Source organism: Loxodonta africana, chromosome 10 (assembly GCF_030014295.1).
Source record: "Loxodonta africana isolate mLoxAfr1 chromosome 10, mLoxAfr1.hap2, whole genome shotgun sequence".
Lineage (NCBI taxonomy): Eukaryota > Metazoa > Chordata > Mammalia > Proboscidea > Elephantidae > Loxodonta > Loxodonta africana.
Genome location: NC_087351.1, coordinates 72781399 through 72805857, shown reverse-complemented (window position 1 = coordinate 72805857; position 24459 = coordinate 72781399). Strand labels below are relative to the sequence as shown.

Below are 24459 nucleotides of genomic sequence, written 5' to 3'. Positions count from 1 at the left end.
TCAAGTTGTCATTCTTGGCATAGTAGAAAATGTGACTGTCCAATTCAAAATGGCCAATACTAGTCCATTTCAGTTCACTAATGCCTAAGGTACTGATATTTATACATTCCATTTCTTTTTTTATGATTTCCAATTTACCTAGATTCATACATTCCATGTTCCAATTATTAATGGATGTTTGCAGCTGTTTATTCTCATTTTGAATCATGCCACATCAGCAAATGAAGGTCCCGAAAGCTTGACTCCAACCACATCATTAAGCCCAACTTTTGAAAGTCTGGTAGCATAGTGGTTAAGTGCTACAGCTGCTAACCAAAAGGTCAGGAGTTCAAATCCACCAGGCACTCCTTGAAAACTCTATGGGGCAGTTCTACTCTGTCCTATAGGGTCGCTATGAATCAACTCGACAGCAATAGGTTTGGGGTTTTTTTGGTTTTCTACTTTGAGGAGGCAGCTCTTCCCTGGTAGTATTTTGAGTGCCTTCCAATCTGAGGGGCTCATCTTCTGGCACTGTATCAGACAATGTTCCGCTGTTACTAGCCAGTGAAAATCTTATGAACTATATGACTTACATTTTAAAATACATTTATAAATGAAAAGAAATCCAGAACTCTACTATTACTATCATTTCATTTTACTTGCATCCACAATCAATGCCCATGGAAGCAGCAGTCAAAAACTCAAATGACATACTGCATTGGCCAAATATTCTGTAAAAGGTCTCTTTAAAGTGTTAAAAAGCAAAGGTGTCACTTTGAGGACTAAGGTGTGCCTGACCCAAGCCATGGTGTTTTCAATTGCCTCATACACATGCGAAAGCTGGACAATGAATACAGAAGACCCAAGAAGAATTGATGCCTTTGAATTACGGTATTGGTGAAGAATACTGAATATACCATGGAATGCCAGAGGAATGAACAAATCTGTCTTGGAAGAAGTACAACCAAAATGCTCCTTAGAAGCAAGGACGGTGAGACTTCGTCTCACATATTTTGGACATGTTACCAGGAGGGACCAGTCCCTGGAGAAGGGCACCATGCTTGGTAAAGTAGAGGGTCAGCAAAAGAGAGGAAGATCCTGAAAGAGATGGATTGACACAGTGGCTGCAACACTGGGCTCAAGCATAACAAGGATTGTGAGGATGGCACAGGACTAGATAGTGTTTCCTTCTGTTGTTATACATAGGGTCACTATGAGTTGGAACTGACTCAATGGCACCTAACAACAACAACACTATGAAGTTTCATAAGACTTGATGAAGGGCACATGACTTCTTTGATTGCTACATTTTGATTTGCTATCTAAGTGCAAATTATATATTAAAAATAGAATGAATAGTACTTGGTCAAATTTTATTTTTTATTTTCAAGAAAAATGATAAAGCACTTAAGCTGTCTAGCACAAACTTATAGCTTTATAGAACATAACTGACTATTCAATACAATTTTTATTTTCTTGTTTCAAATAGAATTGGGTATTAATTTTCTATAACCCAGTTTTCTACAACATATATATTTTAACAAAGAATTTAATCTGCCAATGAGTTGAGATAAATAAGCAATGCTTGAAGCAAATAGGTAAATACTTATTTGTTACACTCAGTAAAGTTCATTCATATCACGAATGACCACTTCTGGCTCACCCACAGATCATATGAAATAAAATTTTAAAGTCATCGGGGTTAAAACACTCAAAACATTTTCCTCTTTGCCAATTGTATGACATCCTCCCCCATACTCCTTTCTAATAACCAACCATAAAAGACCAAAAACTATACTTAAGAACAATTCTTAAGTCACCTTTGTCCCTCAGTTTATTTAAGTTGGCCTTACACCAAAAACACAGTAAAGTTTAGAACACCACCATGTCTGAAGAAGCACCAGATTGCGAACCTCAGAATCTGGCTCCTAATTTTATGAAATTACCAATGTTTCTTAGCTTGCTTCCAAAAGACTTAAGATTTAATAACGTATTAGTCTTTGCCATATGGTTAGTTAGTGACACAAATTATGTAGTAACAAATTTAAGAAAAACTATTTCTTTGAGGTCTGCTCACTGGCTCAACTAAGACTGATGTAATCAAAAATAGTACCTATATATACTCTGGGAAGAAAAAAATTATTTTTTAAAGGCTCAAGAAACAGAAGGCCCAAAAATTATATATGCGGGATTTGAACCAGTTAGATTACAATAACTAATACTTGACTGGGGTATTTGCTCTTAATCATATAAACCTAAATTAAGATATGCAGGCCCTGCCCTCAAGATGTTTATAACCTAATAGCTAACATACAAGTGACAGACTAGAAAGGCAACTTTAAAACAAAAAAAAGTAGTTGGATGCGCAGCTGGGGAGAAAGCAATGAAAAGACATATTGTGAGACAAAGACCTCCACTAGGCCTTTTTGTTGTTGTTGTTCCTGAAAGACACCAAAAACAAACCTGCTGTCTAGTAGGTTCCAACTCATAGAGACCGTCTAAGACAGTGTAGAGCTGCTCCACAGGGTTTTTCCAAGGCTGTAATCTTTCTGGAAGAAGACTGCCACAGCTTTCTCCCACAGAGCAGCTGGTAGGTTCAAACCGTTGATCTTTTGGCTGCCAGTGGTGCCGCTTAACCACTGGACAACCAGGGCTCCATCCTTGAAAGACAGCCCTTGGAATTTCTGGAGCAATCAAGGTGCCTTCGTTTTCTAAAACAGCCCGGCAACATTTAAACATATGCAAATGCGCGGAGGGCTCCACAGACCATGTCTGTCAACCAACCTCTGAAATGTAGGGGACATAATTCAATCATGTGTATTCAATGATTCAGTTGATCCTGGCTACGCAGTGAGGCCCCAATCATGACTATGCAATGAAGCCAATGGCTTCCAGGATTGTTGAGAGCATGTGCTCTTGGGAGGGTAGTTTGTCCCTGGGGACAATGGGAATCTCCTGCTGGGACCCCTCCCAGGCCTTATCCTGTGTATCTCTTTGCTTATATCCTTTCTGTTATAATAAACGGGTAACTGCAAGTACAGACAGGAGTCCTGGTGGCGCAGCAGTTAAACGCTTGGCTGCTAACCAAAAGGTTAGTGGTTCAAACCCACCAGCTGCTCCACAGGAGAGAGATGTGGCAGTCTGTTTCCATAAAGATTTACAGCCTTGGAAACCTTGTGGGACAGTTCCATTCTGTCCTTTAGGGATGCTATGAATCACAATCAACTAGACAGCACACAACAAGTATAGTCCCTGTGAATTCAGTGAGCCATTGCAAAGAATTAACAAAAACAGCTGTACTTTTTAAATTATAAAAATAACTGACAAAACTAAAAAAAAAAAAAATAACCTAACTAAAATTGGAAAGGGGTTTAATATAAGTGAGCCATTTTTACCCCCAAAGGAGATCCTTTTTAAAGTTGATAAATCAGGAGACAGTTATAAGCATACTATTTGAGTTGCAAACACTAGGGGGGTGAGAGGACTATAAAAAAACAGGTAAAACAAATCAAAACCACAATGAGATACTACTTCACAACCACTAGGATGGCTATTATCAGAAAACCAGAAAAAAATAAGTGTTGATGGAAATATGGAGAAACTGGAACCCTTGTCCATTGCTGAAGGGAATATAAAATGGTGTAACCACTGTGGAAAACAACTGGGTGAATCCTCAAAGATAAAATTACCATAACCAAAAAACCAAAACCAAACCCAGTGCAGTCGAGTTAATTCCATCTCATAGTAACCATAAATGACAGAGTAGAACTGCCCCATAGAGTTTCCAAGGAGCGCCTGGTGAATTTGAACTGCCAACCCTTTGGTTAGCAGCCGTTGCACTTAACCACTATACCACCAGGGTTTCCATAAAAATTACCACAAGACACGGTAATTCTAATCCCCAGTATATACCCAAAAGAATTGAAAACAGGAACTCAAACAGAAACTTGTACATCGAAGTTCAGAGCAGCATTACTCACAATAGCCAAAAGGTGGAAATCCAACAGTCCATCAAGAGATAAATGAATAAAAAACATGTGATATGCACATAGTTCGTGGCTTAACAACAGGGTTTCATTCTGACAACTCCATCATAAGTAGATTCTAATGTAAGTCGAATACCTATTTTTTTTTTTTTAGTTTCAATTATTATTGTCTTTTATTGCCAGTATCTTTATAAATCCAATCTGAGTAAAAATCTGAGATGACAATATCAGCAAATTACGCGCTACAACATTGTATTAGTACATATTACTAACGATAAGATGTACCAAAAAAAAAAACCCAAGCAGTCATAACTGTGGTTCATCATAATTTGAGTATGTCGTAAATCAGGTACTACCTGTATTCATACAATGGAGTATTATTCAGCCATAAAATGGAATAGAGTTCTAATACATGATACAGTATGGATGAACCTTGAAAACATTACGATAAATGAAAAAAGCCAGACACAAAAAGACAAATATTACATAAGCCCACTTTTATGAAATACCTAGAATAGACAAGTTTATAAAGAAAAAAAGAAAGTAGATCAGAGGTTACCAGGGGCTGGAGGGAGTGAGGAATGCAGAGTTATTGCTTAATGGATACAGAGTTTCTGTCTGGGATGACGAAAAATTTTGGAATTAGGCAGTGGTACAGATTGCACACCACTGTGCTATAACTAATGCCACCAAATTGTGCTTTAAAAATGGTTAATATAGAAAAAATTTGTTCTAAATAAATAAAACTAAAAAAAAAAAAAAGTTAAACACATACCTACAATATAACCCAGCAACCCTACTCCTAGACACTTACCCAAGCAAAATGTAAGCCTAAGTTCACACAAAACCTGGACATGAATATTTATGGTAACTTTATTCACAATCACCAAAAACTGAAAACAACCCAAGTGTTCCTAAACTGGTCAAAGGAACAGAAACAGGCCTTTGTCTTTTAAAGACAGGTTATTACAGCTATTCCCCTGCTTTCTGAAAGTTTGCTTTATGCCACTTCAGTTTTACGAAAGACCTACCTTAGCACCTTTTTTGCTGACTGAAAGAAATCCAAAGAGGATTTTCATTTTTACCAAAAAAAAAAAAAAAAACCCAGAAATGGCATTCAGCGTTTGTTTTGAAAACAGACGGTAAAGAGGCAGCGTGCACCCCAAGTAGCAAGAGTGGCATTTCTAAGCTCCTTCCCCGGGAATTACACTCTGCATCTAATCAACAAGCTGCCATACCTTTGAACTTTGTGAGCACCTGTGCTTTATCTCAATTTATTTTGCGCACCTGTTAGCATGATGCGTTCAAAGGTATCAAAAAAGCCTAACAGAGCTCGTAAGGGTTTTATGTGTTATTTGGATGATTTGGTAGGTTATTTTTTGGGTCTGGGAATGCTCAAAATCTTCCCATATAAATTAATGCTAATTGTTTATTCTCTTTACACCATTTTGGCTTACAAAATGTTTCATAGGATAGATAGCTCTACTTTCAGATAGCGGGGGAAACCCATATTTCTAATTAGAAATATACTCTGATAATGCTTTGAAACATTCATTCTTGAATACTTGCCACGCTCAATTTACAACAGCGGATACATTCTTGATGTGTATATACCCTGTACCATCTGAGCACTAAACTTTATCCCTGAAAATTACTGACTTGACTGGTCCTTTCAGCTGATTTCTGTAACTTCAATATTGCATATCATTAAGAAATATTCACAGACATAAAATAATAACCGTCTAGGAATTTTTCTACAAATTGCATCATCTTGAGCTTAAAAAATGGCAAAAACAAAAGAGAAAATTCAATTCTTAATTATATAAGCTCTTACATCATTTATTAGAGAATCTGACCAATAAAGATAAAAGCAAAGTATACCTTGGTTATGAGTGACTGTTTCTGTCTCTGGAATTCACCTCAGGGAAGCACCCAAGATACTTTCCAAGACAGTGATGAAATATTAGTAATCTAACAGTTTTTCACTCAATAGAGGAATTACAAATTGAATAAAAATTCTGGGCACCACTTATGAGCAAAACTATTCTAGACTGCCTATTACTGCTATTTTTACGGCCTCCTTACATTTCCATCAGAAATTTTCAATGTAGATCTTTATGGTATAGCATATTAATGCACGAACTTAAAAAAGAAGAAAACTTCATTCACCAAAATCTCAAAGGGACTTGTTATAAATTCACTAAGGGATTCTTTTTGTGATTACCTTAAAAAAGGTATTTAAATGGAAAAAAAAAGTTGCTACTGAGTCAATTCCAACTAATAGGGACCCCACGTGTGTCAGAGTAGAACAACGCTCCATAGGGTTTCCAATCACTGAGTTTTTGGAAGTAAATCATCAGGCTTTTCTTCCAAGGTGTCTCTTGGCAGATTCCAACCTTCAATCTTTCAGCTAGTGTTGTTTTGTTGTTAGGTGCCGTCTAGTCAGTTCCAACTCATAGCAACCCTATGTAAAACAGAACAACACACTGCCCAGTCCTGCACCATCTTCACAATCATTGCTGTGTTTGAGACCATTTCTGCAGCCACTGTGTCAATGCATCTCATTAAGGTCCTTCCTCTTTTACGCTGGCCCTCTACTTCAAGCATGATGTCCTTCTCCAGGGACTGGTCCCTCCTGATAACACATCCAATGTACATGAGAAGAAGTCTTGCCCTCCTCCTTTCTAAGAAGCATTCTAGCTATACTTCTTCCAAGACAGATTTGTTTGTCCTTATGGCAGTCCATGGTATATTCAATATTCTTAGCCAACACCATAATTTAAAGGCATCAATTCTTATTTGGTCTTCCCTATTAACTGTCTAGCTTTCACATGTCAATGTGGCGATTGAAAATAATATGGTATCTTAGTTAACTACTGCTGCTATACTAGAAATACTACAAAGGGGATGTCTTTAGCAAAGAGAAATTTATTCTCTCACAGTCTAGCAGGCTAGAAGTCCAAATTCAGGGCACCAGCTCCAGCGGAAGGCTTTCTCTCTTGGTCCTTGTCATCAATCTTCCCCTGGTCTAAGAGCTTCTCAGGTGCTGCTTTCTTGGTGGTATAAGGTCCCCCTGTCTCTCTGCTCACGTCTCTCTTTTATTTCTCAAAAGAGATTGACTTTAGACACAGCCTTGCAAGATGGCGGACTAGGCAGACGCTACCTCGGATCCCTCTTACAACAAAGACACGGAAAAACAAGTGAATCGATCACATACATAACAATCTACGAACCCTGAACAACAAACACAGATTTAGAGACGGAGAACGAACTAATACGGGGAAGCAGCAATTGTTTTCAGAGCCTAGAGCCAGAGTACCAGTCAGGTACGGCACAAGCACAGAGAGCTGCTCCACCCCCCTGAACTAACCCCAGGAGGGGGACCAGCCGGTTCCGCGGCGGCGTGGGACGCAGCCAGTAGGAGAAGTCCCTGAGAGGCAGTGACTGGTCTTGGAAGGGGAGAGCAGCGTCCAAGCCCGGGAACCGTCCCACAGGGATTTGGACTGGACGCAGGTACGGCATAAACACGGAGAGCTCCTCCACCCCCCTGAACTAACCCCGGGAGGGGGCCCAGTTGGGTCACGCGGGCAGCGTGGGACGCAGCTGGTAGGAGAAGTCCCCGGGAGGCAGCGACTGGTATTGGAGCGGGGAGAACAGCTTCCCAGCCAGGACACTCGGTCATGGCACAAGCACGGGGAGCTGCTACACCGAAATGAACTAACCCCGGGAGGCGGCCCAACTGATTAGCGGAGGCGGCACAGCAACGCGGCTGGAGCGACGAGAAGTCCCCGGGAGGCAGCGACTGATTTTGGAGTCGAGAGTGCACCGTCCCAGTAGGGGAGCCTTGACGCTGGGCGTGGGCCTGGAAGCGGAGGATCTGACCTTGAGTCCAGCGGGCCAGACCCCCCGGGGGCAATCTCCACACAGCCAGCACACATAGGCGACGCGCCCCGCGGGAATTTCAGATATAATAGTCATTCCAAGCAAGACAAGCAACTCTGGCTATATTCTGAGGTGCTACTCTTCTATCTCTCTGTTCCCTCCCCCACCCTCCCCAGGCAGCTTCATTAACATCCGAATAGCCTGAGCCAGAGGGAGAACTCTGATAGGGATCTGACTGCAGTTTTTTTTTAGCGGATTTTCTGGAAAAACTAGTTTCCCAGTGATGGCTCGGAGACAACAATCCATATCAAACCACTTAAAGAACCAGACGATGACAGCTTCTCCAACCCCCAAACAAAAAAATCAAAATCTTTCCCAAATGAAGATACAATCCTGGAATTATCAGATACAGAATATAAAAAACTAATTTACAGAATGCTTCAAGACATCACAAATGAAATAAGGCAAACTGCAGAAAAAGCCAAGGAACACACTGATAAAACTGTGGAAGAACTCAAAAAGATTATTCAAGAACATACTGGAAAAATTAATAAGTTGCAAGAATCCATAGAGAGACAACATGTAGAAATCCAAAAGATTAACAATAAAATTACAGAATTAGACAATGCAATAGGACGTCAGAGGAGCAGACTCGAGCAATTAGAATGTAGACTGGGACATCTGGAGGACCAGAGAATCAACACCAACATAGCTGAAAAAAAATCAGATAACAGAATTTAAAAAAATGAAGAAACCCTAAGAATCATGTGGGACTCTATCAAGAAGGATAACCTGCGGGTGACTGGAGTCCCAGAACAGGGAGGGGGGACAGAAAACACAGAGAAAATAGTTGAAGAACTCCTGACAGAAAACTTCCCTGACATCATGAAAGACGAAAGTATAACTATCCAAGATGCTCATCGAACCCCATTTAAGACTGATCCAAAAAGAAAAACACCAAGACATATTATCATCAAACTCACCAAAACCAAAGATAAACAGAAAATTTTAAAAGCAGCCAGGGAGAAAAGAAAGGTTTCCTTCAAGGGAGAATCAATAAGAATAAGTTCAGACTACTCAGCAGAAACCATGCAGGCAAGAAGGGAATGGGACGACATATGCAGAACACTGAAGGAGAAAAACTGCCAGCCAAGGATCATATATCCAGCAAAACTCTCTCTGAAATATGAAGGCGAAATTAAGATATTTACAGATAAACACAAGTTTAGAGAATTTGCAAAACCCAAACCAAAGCTACAAGAAATACTAAAGGATATTGTTTGGTCACAGAACCAATAATATCAGATATCAGCACAACACAAGGTCACAAAACAGAACATCCTGATATCAACTCAAATAGGGAAATCACAAAAACAAACAAATTAAGATTAATTCAAAAAAAAAAATACACATAACAGGGAATCATGGAAGTCAATAGGTAAAAGATCACAATAATCAAAAAGAGGGACTAAATACAGGAGGCATCGAACTGCCATATGGAGAGTGATACAAGGCGATATAGAACAATACAACTTAGGTTTTTACTTAGAAAAATACGGGTGAATAACAAGGTAACCACAAAAAGGTATAACAACTCTATAACTCAAGGTAAAAACCAAGAAAAACGTAACAACTCAACTAACATAAAGTCAAGCACTATGAAAATGAGGATCTCACAATTTACTAAGAAAAACGCCTCAGCACAAAAAAGTATGTGGAAAAATGAAATTGTCAACAACACACATAAAAAGGCATCAAAATGACAGCACTAAAAACTTATTTATCTATAATTACCCTGAATGTAAATGGACTAAATGTACCAATAAAGAGACAGAGAGTCACAGACTGGATAAAGGAACACGATCCATCTATATGCTGCCTACAAGAGACACAACTTAGACTTAGAGACACAAACAAACTAAAACTCAAAGGATGGAAAAAAATATATCAAGCAAACAATAAGCAAAAAAGAAGAGGAGTAGCAGTATTAATTTCTGACAAAATAGACTTTAGACTTAAATCCACCACAAAGGATAAAGAAGGACACTATATAATGATAAAAGGGACAATTGATCAGGAAGACATAACCATATTAAATATTTATGCACCCAATGACAGGGCTGCAAGATACATAAATCAAATTTTAACAGAATTCAAAAGTGAGATAGATACCTCCACAATTATAGTAGGAGACTTCAACACACCACTTTCGGAGAAGGACAGGACATCCGGTAAGAAGCTCAATAGAGACACGGAAGATCTAATTACAACAATCAACCAACTTGACCTCATTGACTTATACAGAACTCTCCACCCAACTGCTGCAAAGTATACTTTTTTTTCTAGCACACATGGAACATGCTCTAGAATAGACCACATATTAGGTCATAAAACAAACCTTTGCAGAGTCCAAAACATCAAAATATTACAAAGCATCTTCTCAGACCACAAGGCAATAAAACTAGAGATCAATAACAGAAAAACTAGGGAAAAGAAATCAAATACTTGGAAAATAAACAATACCCTCCTGAAAAAAGACTGGGTTATAGAAGACATCAAGGAGGGAATAAGGAAATTCTTAGAAAGCAACGAGAATGAAAATACTTCCTATCAAAACCTCTGGGACACAGCAAAAGCAGTGCTCAGAGGCCAATTTATATCGATAAATGCACACATACAAAAAGAAGAAAGAGCCAAAATCAGAGAACTGTCCCAACAACTTGAACAAATAGAAACTGAGCAACCAAAGAATCCATCAGGCACCAGAAGAAAACAAATAATAAAAATTAGAGCTGAACTAAATGAATTAGAGAACAGAAGAACAATTGAAAGAATTAACAAAGCCAAAAGCTGGTTCTTTGAAAAAATTAACAAAATTGATAAACCATTGGCTAGACTGACTAAAGAAATACAGGAAAGGAAACAAATAACCCGAATAAGAAACGAGAAGGACCACATCACAACAGAACCAAATGAAATTAAAAGAATCATTTCAGATTATTATGAAAAATTGTACTCTAACAAATTTGAAAACCTAGAAGAAATGGATGAATTCCTGGAAAAACACTACCTACCTAAACTAACACATTCAGAAGTAGAACAACTAAATAGACCCATAACAAAAAAAGAGATTGAAACTGTAATCAAAAAACTCCCAACAAAAAAAAGCCCTGGCCCGGACGGCTTCACTGCAGAGTTCTATCAAACTTTCAGAGAGGAGTTAACACCACTACTTCTGAAGGTATTCCAAAGCATAGAAAATGACGGAATACTACCCAACTCATTCTATGAAGCCACCATCTCCCTGATACCAAAACCAGGTAAAGACATTACAAAAAAAGAAAATTATAGACCTATATCCCTCATGAACATAGATGCAAAAATCCTCAACAAAATTCTAGCCAATAGAATCCAACAACACATCAAAAAAATAATTCACCCTGATCAAGTGGGATTTATACCAGGTATGCAAGGCTGGTTTAATATCAGAAAAACCATTAATGTAATCCATCACATAAATAAAACAAAAGACAAAAACCACATGATCTTATCAATTGATGCAGAAAAGGCATTTGACAAAGTCCAACACCCATTCATGATAAAAACTCTTACCAAAATAGGAATTGAAGGAAAATTCCTCAACATAATAAACGGCATCTATGCAAAGCCAACAGCCAATATCACTCTAAATGGAGAGAACCTGAAAGCATTTCCCTTGAGAACGGGAACCAGACAAGGATGCCCTTTATCACCGCTCTTATTCAACATCGTACTTGAAGTCCTAGCCAGGGCAATTAGGCTAGACAAAGAAATAAAAGGTATCCGGATTGGCAAGGAAGAAGTAAAGTTATCACTATTTGCAGGTGACATGATTATATACACAGAAAACCCTAAGGAATCCTCCAGAAAACTACTGAAACTAATAGAAGAGTTTGGCAGAGTCTCAGGTTATAAAATAAACATACAAAAATCACTTGGATTCCTCTACATCAACAAAAAGAACACCGAAGAGGAAATAACCAAATCAATACCATTCACAGTAGCCCCCAAGAAGATAGGATACTTAGGAATAAATCTTACCAAGGATGTAAAAGACCTATACAAAGAAAACTACAAAGCTCTACTACAAGAAATTCAAAAGGACATACTTAAGTGGAAAAACATACCCTGCTCATGGATAGGAAGACTTAACACAGTAAAAATGTCTATTCTACCAAAAGCCATCTATACATTTAACGCACTTCCGATCCAAATTCCAATGTCATATTTTAAGGGGATAGAGAAACAAATCACCAATTTCATATGGAAGGGAAAGAAGCCCCGGATAAGCAAAGCACTACTGAAAAAGAAGAAGAAAGTGGGAGGCCTCACTTTACCTGATTTCAGAACCTATTATACAGCCACAGTAGTCAAAACAGCCCGGTACCGGTACAACAACAGGCACATAGACCAATGGAACAGAATTGAGAACCCAGACATAGATCCATTCACGTATGAGCAGCTCATATTTGACAAAGGACCAGTGTCAATTAACTGGGGAAAAGAAAGCCTTTTTAACAAATGGTGCTGGCATAACTGGATATTCATTTGCAAAAAAATGAAACAGGACCCATACCTTACACCATGCACAAAAACTAACTCCAAGTGGATCAAAGACCTAAACATAAAGACTAAAACGATAAAGATCATGGAAGAAAAAATTGGGACAACCCTAGGAGCCCTAATACAAGGCATAAACAGAATACAAAACATTACCAAAAATGATGAAGAGAAACCAGATAACTGGGAGCTCCTAAAAATCAAACACCTATGCTCATCTAAAGACTTCACCAAAAGAGTAAAAAGACCACCTACAGATTGGGAAAGAATTTTCAGCTATGACATCTCCGACCAGCGCCTGATCTCTAAAATCTACATGATTCTGTCAAAACTCAACCACAAAAAGACAAACAACCCAATCAAAAAGTGGGCAAAGGATATGAACACACATTTCACTAAAGAAGATATTCAGGCAGCCAACAGATACATGAGAAAATGCTCACGATCATTAGCCATTAGAGAAATGCAAATTAAAACTATGATGAGATTCCATCTCACACCAGCAAGGCTGGCATTAATCCAAAAAACACAAAATAATAAATGTTGGAGAGGCTGCGGAGAGATGGGAACTCTTATACACTGCTGGTGGGAATGTCAAATGGTACAACCACTTTGGAAATCTATCTGGCGTTATCTTAAACAGTTAGAAATAGAACTACCATACAACCCAGAAATCCCACTCCTGGGAATATACCCTAGAGATACAAGAGCCTTCATACAAACAGATACATGCACACCCATGTTTACTGCAGCTCTGTTTACAATAGCAAAAAGTTGGAAGCAACCAAGGTGTCCATCAACGGATGAATGGGTAAATAAATTGTGGTATATTCACACAATGGAATACTACGCATCGATAAAGAACAGTGACGAATCTCTGAAACATTTCATAACATGGAGGAACCTGGAAGGCATTATGCTGAGCGAAATTAGTCAGAGGCAAAAGGACAAATATTGTATAAGACCACTATTATAAGATCTTGAGTAATAGGAAACCTGAGAAGAACACATACTTTTGTGGTTACGAAGGGGGGAGGGAGGGAGGGTGGGAGAGGGTTTTTTATTGATTAATCAGTAGATAAGAACTGCTTTAGGTGAAGGGAAAGACAACACTCAATACATGGAAGCTCAGCTCAATTGGACTGGACCAAAAGCAAAGAAGTTTCTGGGATAAAATGAATGCTTCAAAGGTCAGTGGAGCAAGGGCGGGGGTCTGGGGAACATGCTTTGCGGGGACTTCTAAGTCAATTGGTAAAATAATTCTATTATGAAATCATTCTGCATCCCACTTTGAAATGTGGCGTCTGGGGTCTTAAATGCTAACAAGCGGCCATCTAAGATGCATCAATTGGTCTCAACCCACCTGGAGCAAAGGAAAATGAAGAACACCAAGGCCACACGACAACTAAGAGCCCAAGAGACAGAAAGGGCCACATGAACCAGAGACCTACATCATCCTGAGACCAGAAGAACTAGTTGGTGCCCGGCCACAATCGATGACTGCCCTGACAGGGAGCACAGCAGAGGACCCCTTAGGGAGCAGGAGATCAGTGGGATGCAGACCCCAAATTCTCATAAAAAGACCAAACTTAATGGTCTGACTGAGACTGGAGGAATCCCGGCGGCCACGGTCCCCAGACCTTCTGTTGGCACAGGACAGGAACCATCCCCGAAGACAATTCATCAGACATGAAAGGGACTGGTCAGCGGGTGGGAGAGAGACGCTGATGAAGAGTAAGCTAATTATATCAGGTGGACACTTGAGATTGTGTTGGCAACTCTTGTCTGGAGGGGGGATGGGAGGATAGAGAGAGAGAGAAGCCGGCAAAACTGTCACGAAAGGAGAGACTGAAAGCGCTGACTCAAGAGGGGGAGAGCAAGTGGGAGTAGGGAGTGAGATGTATGTAAACCTATATGTGACAGACTGATTGGATTTGTAAACGTTCACTTTAAGCTTAATAAAAGTTAAAAAAAAAAAAAAGAGATTGACTTTAAACACATTCTAATCTTGTAGGATCGAGTCCTGCCTCATTAACAGAACTGCCTCTAATCCTGTCTCAATAGCATCATAGCAATAGGGTTTACAACACATAGGAAAATCACAACAGATAATAAAACGGTAGACAATCACACAAAACTAGGAATCATGGCCTAGCCAAGCTGACAACACCTTTTGGAGGGACACAATTCAATCCGTAACACATGGGTTGGGTCAGGTGCACCTTAGTCCTGAAAGTGATATCTTTATGTTTTAACACTGAAAAGAGATCTTTCGCAGCAGATTTGCCCAACACAATATGTCATTTGATTTCTTCATTGCTGCTTCCATGGGTGTTGATTGTGGATCCAAGAAAAATTAAATCCTTGACAACTTCAGTCTTTTCTCCGTTTATCATGATGTTGCTTATTGATCTGGTTGTGAGGATTTTTGTTTTATGTTGAGGTGTTATCCATACTGAAGGCTGGTCTTTGACCATCATCACTAAGTGCTTCAAGTCCCCTTCACTTTCAGCAGGCAAGGTTTAGGCATCTGCATACCGCAAGTTGTTAATGAGTCTTCCTCCCATCCTGACGCCCCATTCTTCTTGGATTATTTGCTTAGCGTACAGATTGAATAAATATGGCGAGTATCGTGAAAGGACACAACCCTGACGCACACCTTTCCTGATTTTAAACCACTCAACACCCCCTTGTTCTGTTCCTACAACTCTCTTGGTCTGGAACAGGTTCTGCATAAGCACAATTAAGTGTTCTGGAATCCCTATTCTTGTTTTTTTTTTTTTTTTTTGTACTTTAGATGCAGGTTTACAGAACTAGCTTCTCATTAAAGTTACCACACATATTGTCCTGTAACATTGGTTAACAACCCCACAACATGTCAACACTCTCCCTTCTCGACCTTAGGTTTCCTTTTACCAGCTTTCCTGTTCCCTCCTTCCTTCTAGTCCTTGCTCCTGGGCTGGTGTGTCCCCTTAATCTTGTTTTGTTTTATGGGCCTGTCTAATCTTTGGCTGAAGGGTGAACCTCGGGAGTGACTTCATTACTGAGCTAAAGGGGTATCTGGGGACCATACTCTCAGGGTTTCTCCAATCTCTGTCAGACCAGTTAAGTGTGGTCTTTTTTTTGTGAGTTAGAATTTTATTCTACATTTTCCTCCAGCTCTGTCTGGGACCGTCTGTTGTGATCCCTGTCAGAGCAGTCAGTGGTGGTAGCCAGGCACCGTCTAGTTGTACTGGACTCAAGCTGGTGAAGACAGTGGTAGATGTGGTCTATTAGTCCTTTGAACTAATCTTTCCCTTGTATCTTTAGTTTCCTTCATTCTCCCTTGCTCCAGAAGGGGTGAGACCAGTGTGGTATCTTAGATGGCCACTCACAGGCTTTTAAGACCCCAGATGTTATTCACCAAAGTAGACTGTAGAACATTTTCTTTAAAAACTATGTTATGCCAATTGAGCTGGATAATCACCGAAACCACGGCCCCCACAGGCCTCAGCTAAGAAGTTCAGTTCCTCAAGGAGTTTGGATGTGTCTATGGAGCCTCCAAGACCTTGCTTTGCACAAGTTGTGCTGACTTCTGCAGTACTGTATACTGTTTTACCCTTCACCGAAGTTACCACTTATCTATTGTTTATTTAGTGTTTTTCTATCTCCACCCCTCCCTCCTCATAACCATCAAAGACTGTTTCTTTTTGTGTGTAAACCTTTTCGTGAGTTTTTAACAGTAGTGGTCTCATACAATATTTGTCTTTTTGTGGTTGACTTATTTTATTCAGCATAACGCCCTCCCGATTAATTCACATTATGAGATGCTTCACGGATTCATCACTGTTCTTTATCGTTGCATAACACTCCATTGTGTATATGTATTATAGTTTGTTTATCCATTCATCTGTTGATGGGCATCTAGGTTGTTTCCATCTTTTTGCTATTGCGAACAGTGCTGCAATGAACATGGGTGTGCACATGCCTATTTGTGTGACAGCTCTTATTTCTCTAGGATATATGGACTCCCCATTCTTTGCAATGTTAGCCATAATTTGTTATAATCTACACAGCTGAATGCCTTTGCATAGTCAATAAAACACAGGTAAACATCTTTCTGGTGTTCTCTGCTTTCAGCCAAGATCCATCTGATATCAGCAATGATATCCCTCATCCCACATCCTCTTCTGAATCTAGCCTGAATTTCTGGCAGTTCTCTATAGATGTACTGCTACAACCTTTTTTGAATTGTCTTTAGCAAAATTTTACTTGTGTGTAAAGTTAATGATACTGTTTGATAATTTCCACATTCTACTGGATCACCTTTCTCTGGATTGGGCACAAACATGGGTCTCTTCCAGTCTGTTGGCTAGGTAGCTGTCTTCCAAATTTCTTGGCATAGACAAGTGAGTGCTTCCAGCATTGCATTTGTTTCATGAAACATCTCAATTGATACTCCATCAATTCCCGGAGGCTTGTTTTTCGCCAGTGCCTTCAGTGCAGCTTGGACCTCTTCCTTTAGTACCACTGGTTCTTAATCATATGCTACTTCCTGAAATGGATAAACATCGACCATTTTGGTACACTGACTCTGTGTATTCCTTCCATCTTCTTTTGATGCTTCCTGTGTCATTCAACATTTTGTCCACAGAATTCTTCCAAACAGCAACTCGGGGCTTGAAATTTTCTTCAGTTCTTTTAGCTTGAGAAATGTCGAGTGTGTTCTTCCCTTCCAGTTTTCTATCTCCAAATCTTTGCATATTTCATTATGATACTTTGCTTTGTCTTCTAGAACCACCCTTTGAAATCTTCTGTTCAGCTGTTTTACTTCATCATTTCTTCTGTTCACTTAGCTACTTTATGTAAAGTTTAAGAGCAAGTTTCAGAGTCTCTTCTGGCATCCATTTTGGTCTTTTCTTTCTTCCCTCTTTCTAATTTTTCAGCTTGTACTTTCATATGAGCAATTGATGGTCTGTTTCACAGTTGGCCATGGCCTTGTTCTGACTTATGATATTGAGCTTCTCCATCATCTCCTTCCACAGATGTCGTCGATTTATTTCTGTTTATCCATCTGCCGAGATTCATGTGTACAGCTACCATTCATGTTGTTGAAAAAAGGTATTTGCAATGAAGAAGTCACTGGTCTTGCAACATTCTATCATGCAATCTCCATCGTCGTTTCTATCATCAAGGCCGTATTTTCCAACTACTTATCCTCCTTCTTTGTTTCCAACTTTTGCATTCCAATCACCAGTAATTATCAATGTATCTTGATTGCATGTTTGATCAATTTCAGACTGCAGAAGTTGGTAAAAATCTTCAATTTCTTCATCTTTTCAGTTTTTAGTCAAGCACTTAACCTTTTGCCCCACCCAAGGACTCCATAAAATACTCTGGTGTAATTCTAATCAACTATCTATTCATTTATTCATCCCTCCATCTATATATTCAATTATCTAACTTTCAGTCAAGATTTATGGAAGGCCTATTAGGTGCCAGCTCTCGTAGCTTATATATTGCCAAGGGAGACAGCAACATAAACTGATCATTATAATATAATGATTGTAAGCCTTAGTATAAAGATATGCTCAAAGGTTAGCAACAAAGCAGCAGTAGTATGGTAAAGAGAGATATAGGGAACATACCTATGCATAACAAGATTAAATAAGAAATGCTCTTTCTAAACTTGATAGTCCTTTAAATCAGATACTATAATAATCATTTCACAATAATCTAAGGACCTGAAAATTTCAGATTGGTTTAGTTTTATATTTTAAAATGAAAAAACTAAAGTAAAAATGAAAAAGCTGAAAAGTTTTAGATAGTATTTGTATGTACAGACATACTAGACATCTGTAGAGTAATTGTATTGTTAAAAGACTGCTTTCTTCTCTTCAGAATTATCAGTATCTCCAGAATGCTGATTAATTTTTATTTAATATTTACTGAGAACTGTAAAAGTGCCAGGCAGTGTGAAAGGCATTTCTACATTCATTATTTAATCTTTTACAGAATTCTATGAGGTGAGAAATAATCCCATTTTACAGATGAGAACAATGAAACCGGCAACTTGTTCAATGTCAAACAACCAGCAAGTTACAGTAAAAATTTTAATGTAGGTTTTTTTACTCTAATGTCAATGTTGTTTTCATTATACTCTGTTGCAAAATATAAAGATCAATGGGATAAATTAGTATAGCCATCTCTCTTATCAACTGATGTTATTATTAATACAAGTGGCACCATTTACTGAGAGCCTACCATATGCCAGGCATTGTGCTGGGTACTTTTTCTTATTATTTCATTTAATGTTCTCAACAAGCTTATAAGTATTATCATCACCATTTTACAGATGAGAAAACTAAAAAAAGGGTTATTAGAGAAGCTGAGTAATTTACTCATGTCAAACGGCTGTTTAATGGGGTAGCTGTTTTGCTCCAAAGTCCAAATCCTTAACCATGACTTTATAATATTGCCATACTTTTTGTACTAGTATAATGAGACTACTGAAAAATGTATTTACTGAGAGTTATATATTTTACAGTAGCTACATCTCAAGAACCTAGAAATTCAATATATATTTAAAATTAATATGGCAAAGTATACATTTCCTGAACAAAAGAAACAATTCTGTGAAAGTCTCCAAACATACTTTTGGCTTACAAGATCCTTCCTTTGAATGAATGGCTTAAGTAAACAATTTTTTTTAAAGCTCTTATCTAGAAAGCTAAAAATGGCCTTAAATTTAAAAAAACAGTATGGATGGAGAGAAGAAACATTTGGAAGGAAATATAAACTGATATATTTGCTTTTCTATTTTATATCGGTAGACTACAACTACATCTCTAACAATATTTAAGCATTTTCTTTTAGGAAACATTTTCTGACAAGCTTATAAATTCATGTAGAATAAGAAAACTCATACAAAACCAATATCACTTACAACAAATTGTGTTGTGTACTTTGAAAATTACTTATTACTTTTCACTTTCCTCTTTCATTAGGCATATCAATAGCCACAGCTATCTAGTCTAGATCACACTGTTCTCAAACATCTGAAACTTTCAGTACACCTGTAGAAATCAATATAAAATGTAAACCTTGAAAAAGATCTGTAAACAAGCAAATAAAATAAGGTTTACCATTTTGATGCCTGTGGAAAACGTCACTGGTTTTATAGGTTTGGGTTTCTCAAGTTGCATTTCCAGTTGAGTAGATCGATCTTTATGCTGAGCCAAAAGCAGAGCAACGGGGAGATCAGAACTCTCCTGTTAACAAAAATTAAAGGTAAAAATGAAGGTTAAAAAAAGGGAAAACTAAAAAGCAACAAGTCTTTATTTTAAATTATGCTTTTTTCCAGAAGCATTTGAAGTCAAACTGAACATTCACTTTATGAAGAACACTTTACAGAATATATATATATATATATTTATAATAAGAAAAGGCTGTTGTAGACTCATAAATCAAAATAACCTGCAAACAAGTTTTTTTTTTTTTTTTTTATAAAATCCACATTAAAGACAATATAATAGGGTCCTATTTCATCTGGCAAACCTGACCCAATTTATTAAAATAAAAAAAAATTAGAAGCTAATCACAAAAAGAGTAGTACGAAAGTAGTATAACTTAGATCAGATGTTTATCTAAGACACATTCTTTTTTTACCAGTGAATTCAGAGCAGTTTGAAATTGTTTCCCATTAGATTTCACCTGAGGCCGTTTGGAAATTATCCTTGTTATGTTTTGTACAATGGAACTATTGTAAGTACAACCGGAAGTATATTTATTTTCTCCTTTACTAACTTGTTTTTAGAAATTAAGTCCAAATTTCTTTAATTAAATAACAAAATGAGAGTTAAACATTTTTAAATCTTATATGGATGTTAAATCAAGGCCACTATTTATACATATCTGCACGCACACACACAGACACACACATATTAATAACACAAGCAAATTACTGACTGAATAATTCTTATATACACACCGTTACTTAAGCTGTTTAACATGAAATCTTCTTACATGTTGAAAGTACTGTGAAGCTGAGGTCTAAACTAAATAATATCCAGACATTTTCCTTCTTGAATTATCAGTTAAGCAAGAACAAAGAAACATACAGAGGCCAAAAGGGAAGGAGATCATACACAAACAGACACACACAAACACACAGAGTACCTTCTATATCTGTAAGCAAATATGAAGGTACAAACACATTTCTATCTCCTATACAAAGGTTACCAACAAAAACATTGTTCAAATGGCCTATAGATTTTTTTTTAAATAACAACTACCCAGAAATAAGAAGAGTCAAACTATTCACCTCAAAATAATCCTGAAGAAACCCTGTTGTTAACATATCACAGTATGAAAACAAATAGCAGATTCTAATTTTCTTCCCAAATCCAAATACTGAATATTTTTTAGGCATGAATGTGGCTAATTAATATGCTTAAAGGAATTGTTTTAAGGTTACAAAGTGTAAGTAATTCAAATAAAAAATAAGTAATTTAACTCAACAGAACTGTCTGCAAATAAAGTTGTACCTCAAGATGTTCTAATCGAAATGCTTTGCAAGAGCAATATTACAAAAATTAAAATGTTTAAAACTAAATGGAAGAACAAAAATTTATAAAACACAACCTCATTAAGGAACAAAATCACTGAGACCTGGACTTAGCAATAACAAAGCAGAACTAATGAAATATAGTATCAGAATATGCTTGACTTTCATATTCTACAATAAATCATTAGTAATACATTAGTAACAACTAGTATTGCTGTTAATTCCTGCAGCTATTCTAGATTTCCATTAAGAATTTCATAATAAAATGTACTATTAAAGGACATCTTAAATGGTCTGTGTCCAAAAATATCTTTCAAAAGCTGTTCTTTCATAGGCAGGAACTAAGAAAAGAAAAATAAATTTCCTTGGCTATAAAGTAAAAGCACCATTTCCCAATTTATACTCTAAACGAATTTAAGTGCTACCATAGCTGGTATTTATTATAAAAAGCAAAAGTTCTTAGAGAAAAGCAAGACAATGTGATCGCTCAAAAAATTTCTAATCAAAACGCTAGCCTGTTTAAATCCTGGCCTCACAGTCACAAAATATTGACCTGAATGTTAAAATATCTTGGTAAAGCAGCTGAAATTTAATAAAAATAAACATTCTAGGAATCTAAAACTAATTTTAATTCTAAGGCATAGATTTTACTTCAAGCCTGCTTTATTCTACTTTAGCACTCAAAACCTTGGAGCCTTAAAAGCCTCAGTGAGTGTTAAGCTACAAAGAAGAGCTCTAACAACAACAACAAAAAATCTACAGAGCGAAATAAACTATGTGAAACATATATGCTCTGGAAAATGCATAAAATATAGATTCAGAGCTTTCAAGTTACTTTACCAAAAAAAAAAAAACAAACCCGCTGCCATCAAGTTGACTTCAACTTATAGAGACCCTATACGACAGAGGAGAACTGTCCCATAAGGTTTCAAAGACTGTAATCTTTACAGCTCTCTCCCACAGAGTGACTGGTGGGTTCGAATCACTGACCTTTCAGTTAGCAGTAGAGCGCTTAATCATTGTGCCACCAGAGCTCCTTTGAAAGGTTCCCTAACCCACATTAATTGCCTGAAGGGACAATGTTTAATATTTAGAGAAATTTTAATAAGACTGCCTGTAATACTCATTAAAACCTTTATAATGACCATTTTTAAAAGATTGTTTTAACTGACTTTAAGCAAGCCATCTGGCAAACGATATTTCTCATAAAAATCAGCCACTGAGTTTGACAACAAAATTAACCCATACAAAATTTAAGACATAAACTGAAGAGAATTTTCAAACAGGAATATAAAACCATCTAATAAGTCAGGACCTATTTAAAAATCTTTTGCGAAACTGCAAAAAATTAGGATTAAATAAATGGACTTTTTAGGCAATATTATGGCAAATGCTAAGCCACAAACATTAAGACGATAACATTAGAATCCTGTCACATACAGCATGAATGCAATGCCAATGCTTTTTAAAAGGTAAAAAAGTGACTTTTGGCACAAGGATCAAACCCAAAAGCAAGGGGAAAAAAGACATATACTAGTAGTTGTTGCCTAAATTAGGTCCAGAGAATAATTCTAACTTCCAAGCTTCTAGGTGTATCCAATGCTTTTTTTTTTTTTAAATAAAATCTAACACATGGACATACAGAGGAAAAGAAATACAAAACATTCTATAATGGATTCTTTCAGTTAGTCAGTAAGGGCTAAAAGGTTGTTAATACTTACAAAAAAAGAAAAATTAGTAAAGATTCAAAAATTAAAGCAACAGTTTTTAAAATTAAATTTAAAAATGGAAACTAGAAATTCCAACTGCAGTGGTATTCTAAACCAATCTCTTGTAATTAATTGTACTAATGAATACAGTAAATTACTGTGGATTATTTAACCACCATGTTACATGATCTAAACAGTGAGGAAAGTATGTGCAGTAATGACTTGCAGGTGAAGAAAACAGGAAGTGGGGGGAAAAACTCACAAAAACCAGTATTAATTCCAGATTATTCACAATGTATAACACTGGCAGTTTCACATCTTGCTTCATGCCCCACTGAATTAAAGGGGAGCTCCATGCCTATAGCGGCTCAATGAGGCAGCAAAATTTGGTACTTTTGAGAACTAGAAGGATATGCAAGAATAATTGCTATGCAAAGCTTGCTAACCTCAAAACAAAGTTTAAAAATCCTTCACGTTAGGTAGAATATGAAACGTTAAAAGCAAATTTTTACTTCCTATCAATGGTATACATTTGGAATTTAACTCATTTAATTGTCTAGAATTAATTCAATTAATTGTATTTGAAGCCCTGGGGGCGCAGTGGTTAAGAGCTCAGCAGCTAACCAAAAGGTCACCAGTTTGAATCCGCCAGATGCTCCTTGGAAACCCTGTGGGGCAGTTCTACTCTGTCCTATAGGGTAGCTATGAGTCAAAATTGACTCAATGGCAAAGGGAAACTCACTTTAAGATTCCTGGGTGGCGCAAATGGTTGGCACTCAACTATTAGCCTAAAGGTTGGTGGTTCCAAACCACCCAGCAGTACTATAGAAGAAAAGGCCTAGCAATCTACTTCCGTTAAGACTACAGCCAAGAAAACCGTATGGATCAGTTCCACTCAGCAATACATGGGGTCTCCATGAGTTAAGAATCGACTCGATGGCAACAAAGTCACTCTAGGTTAGAAGCTGAGTCTCACATGTATTATATTATGCCAAATTCTGAGAAAATACCATTTTTTCAAGGAAATCATGTGTGGATTAAAGATGGCCAGAAATTTTTTGACAATCTTCTCAACAAGAAGTGAGATCTCCTGATGAAGAGTGAGCTATCTGTATCAGGTGGACACTTGAGACTGTGTTGGCATCTCCTGTCTGGAGGGGGGATGGGAGGATAGAGAGAGTTGGAAGCTGACAAAATTGTCACAAAAGGAGAGACTGGAAGGGCTGACTCATTAGGGGGAGAGCAAGTGGGAGTACGGAGTAAGGTGTATATAAACTTATATGTGACAGTTTGACTTGATTTGTAAACGTTCACTTGAAGCTCAATAAAAGTTAATAAAAACTAAAAAGAAGTAAGATCTCTATTCCTTTTCCCTTGAAACTGAACAGGCTTTACCAATAGAATATGGTGGAAGTGATGCCATGCCAATTTCCAGGCCCAAGTCTTGAAACATTAACAACTTCTGCTTCCTTTCTCTCGGAACAGTCTTTCTTGTAGCCCTGAATCACCATGGAAGAAGTCTAATTACACTGCTGCAGAAACCACATGGAGAGTTTCCCAGGGAATACACAGAGGAGAGCAACCCAACTGAGCCCAGCCTTCCAGTCATCCCCAAATGCTGGTCATGAGTGATACCTTCCTGGACCCTCCAGACCAACTCAGCCACCAGCACAAAACCATCAAGCACCTCCAGTTGATGCCACATGGGGCAGAAGAATCACCCGCCAAAACTCACTCTAATTCCTAACCCACAGAATTA

General features: G+C 37.7%; 1 protein-coding gene across 5 annotated transcripts in view; it reads right to left on the bottom strand.

The window, feature by feature from the left end:
* MNAT1 (MNAT1 component of CDK activating kinase) overlaps positions 1-24459 on the bottom strand; it is a 233985-nt gene that overhangs the window by 121647 nt on the left and 87879 nt on the right. For all 5 annotated transcript variants that reach the window (XM_064292559.1, XM_064292560.1, XM_064292558.1 and 2 more), the window contains one exon: positions 19571-19696. In XM_064292559.1, coding sequence (XP_064148629.1) covers positions 19571-19696 — 126 coding nt within the window. The remainder of the gene's footprint in view (positions 1-19570; positions 19697-24459) is intronic.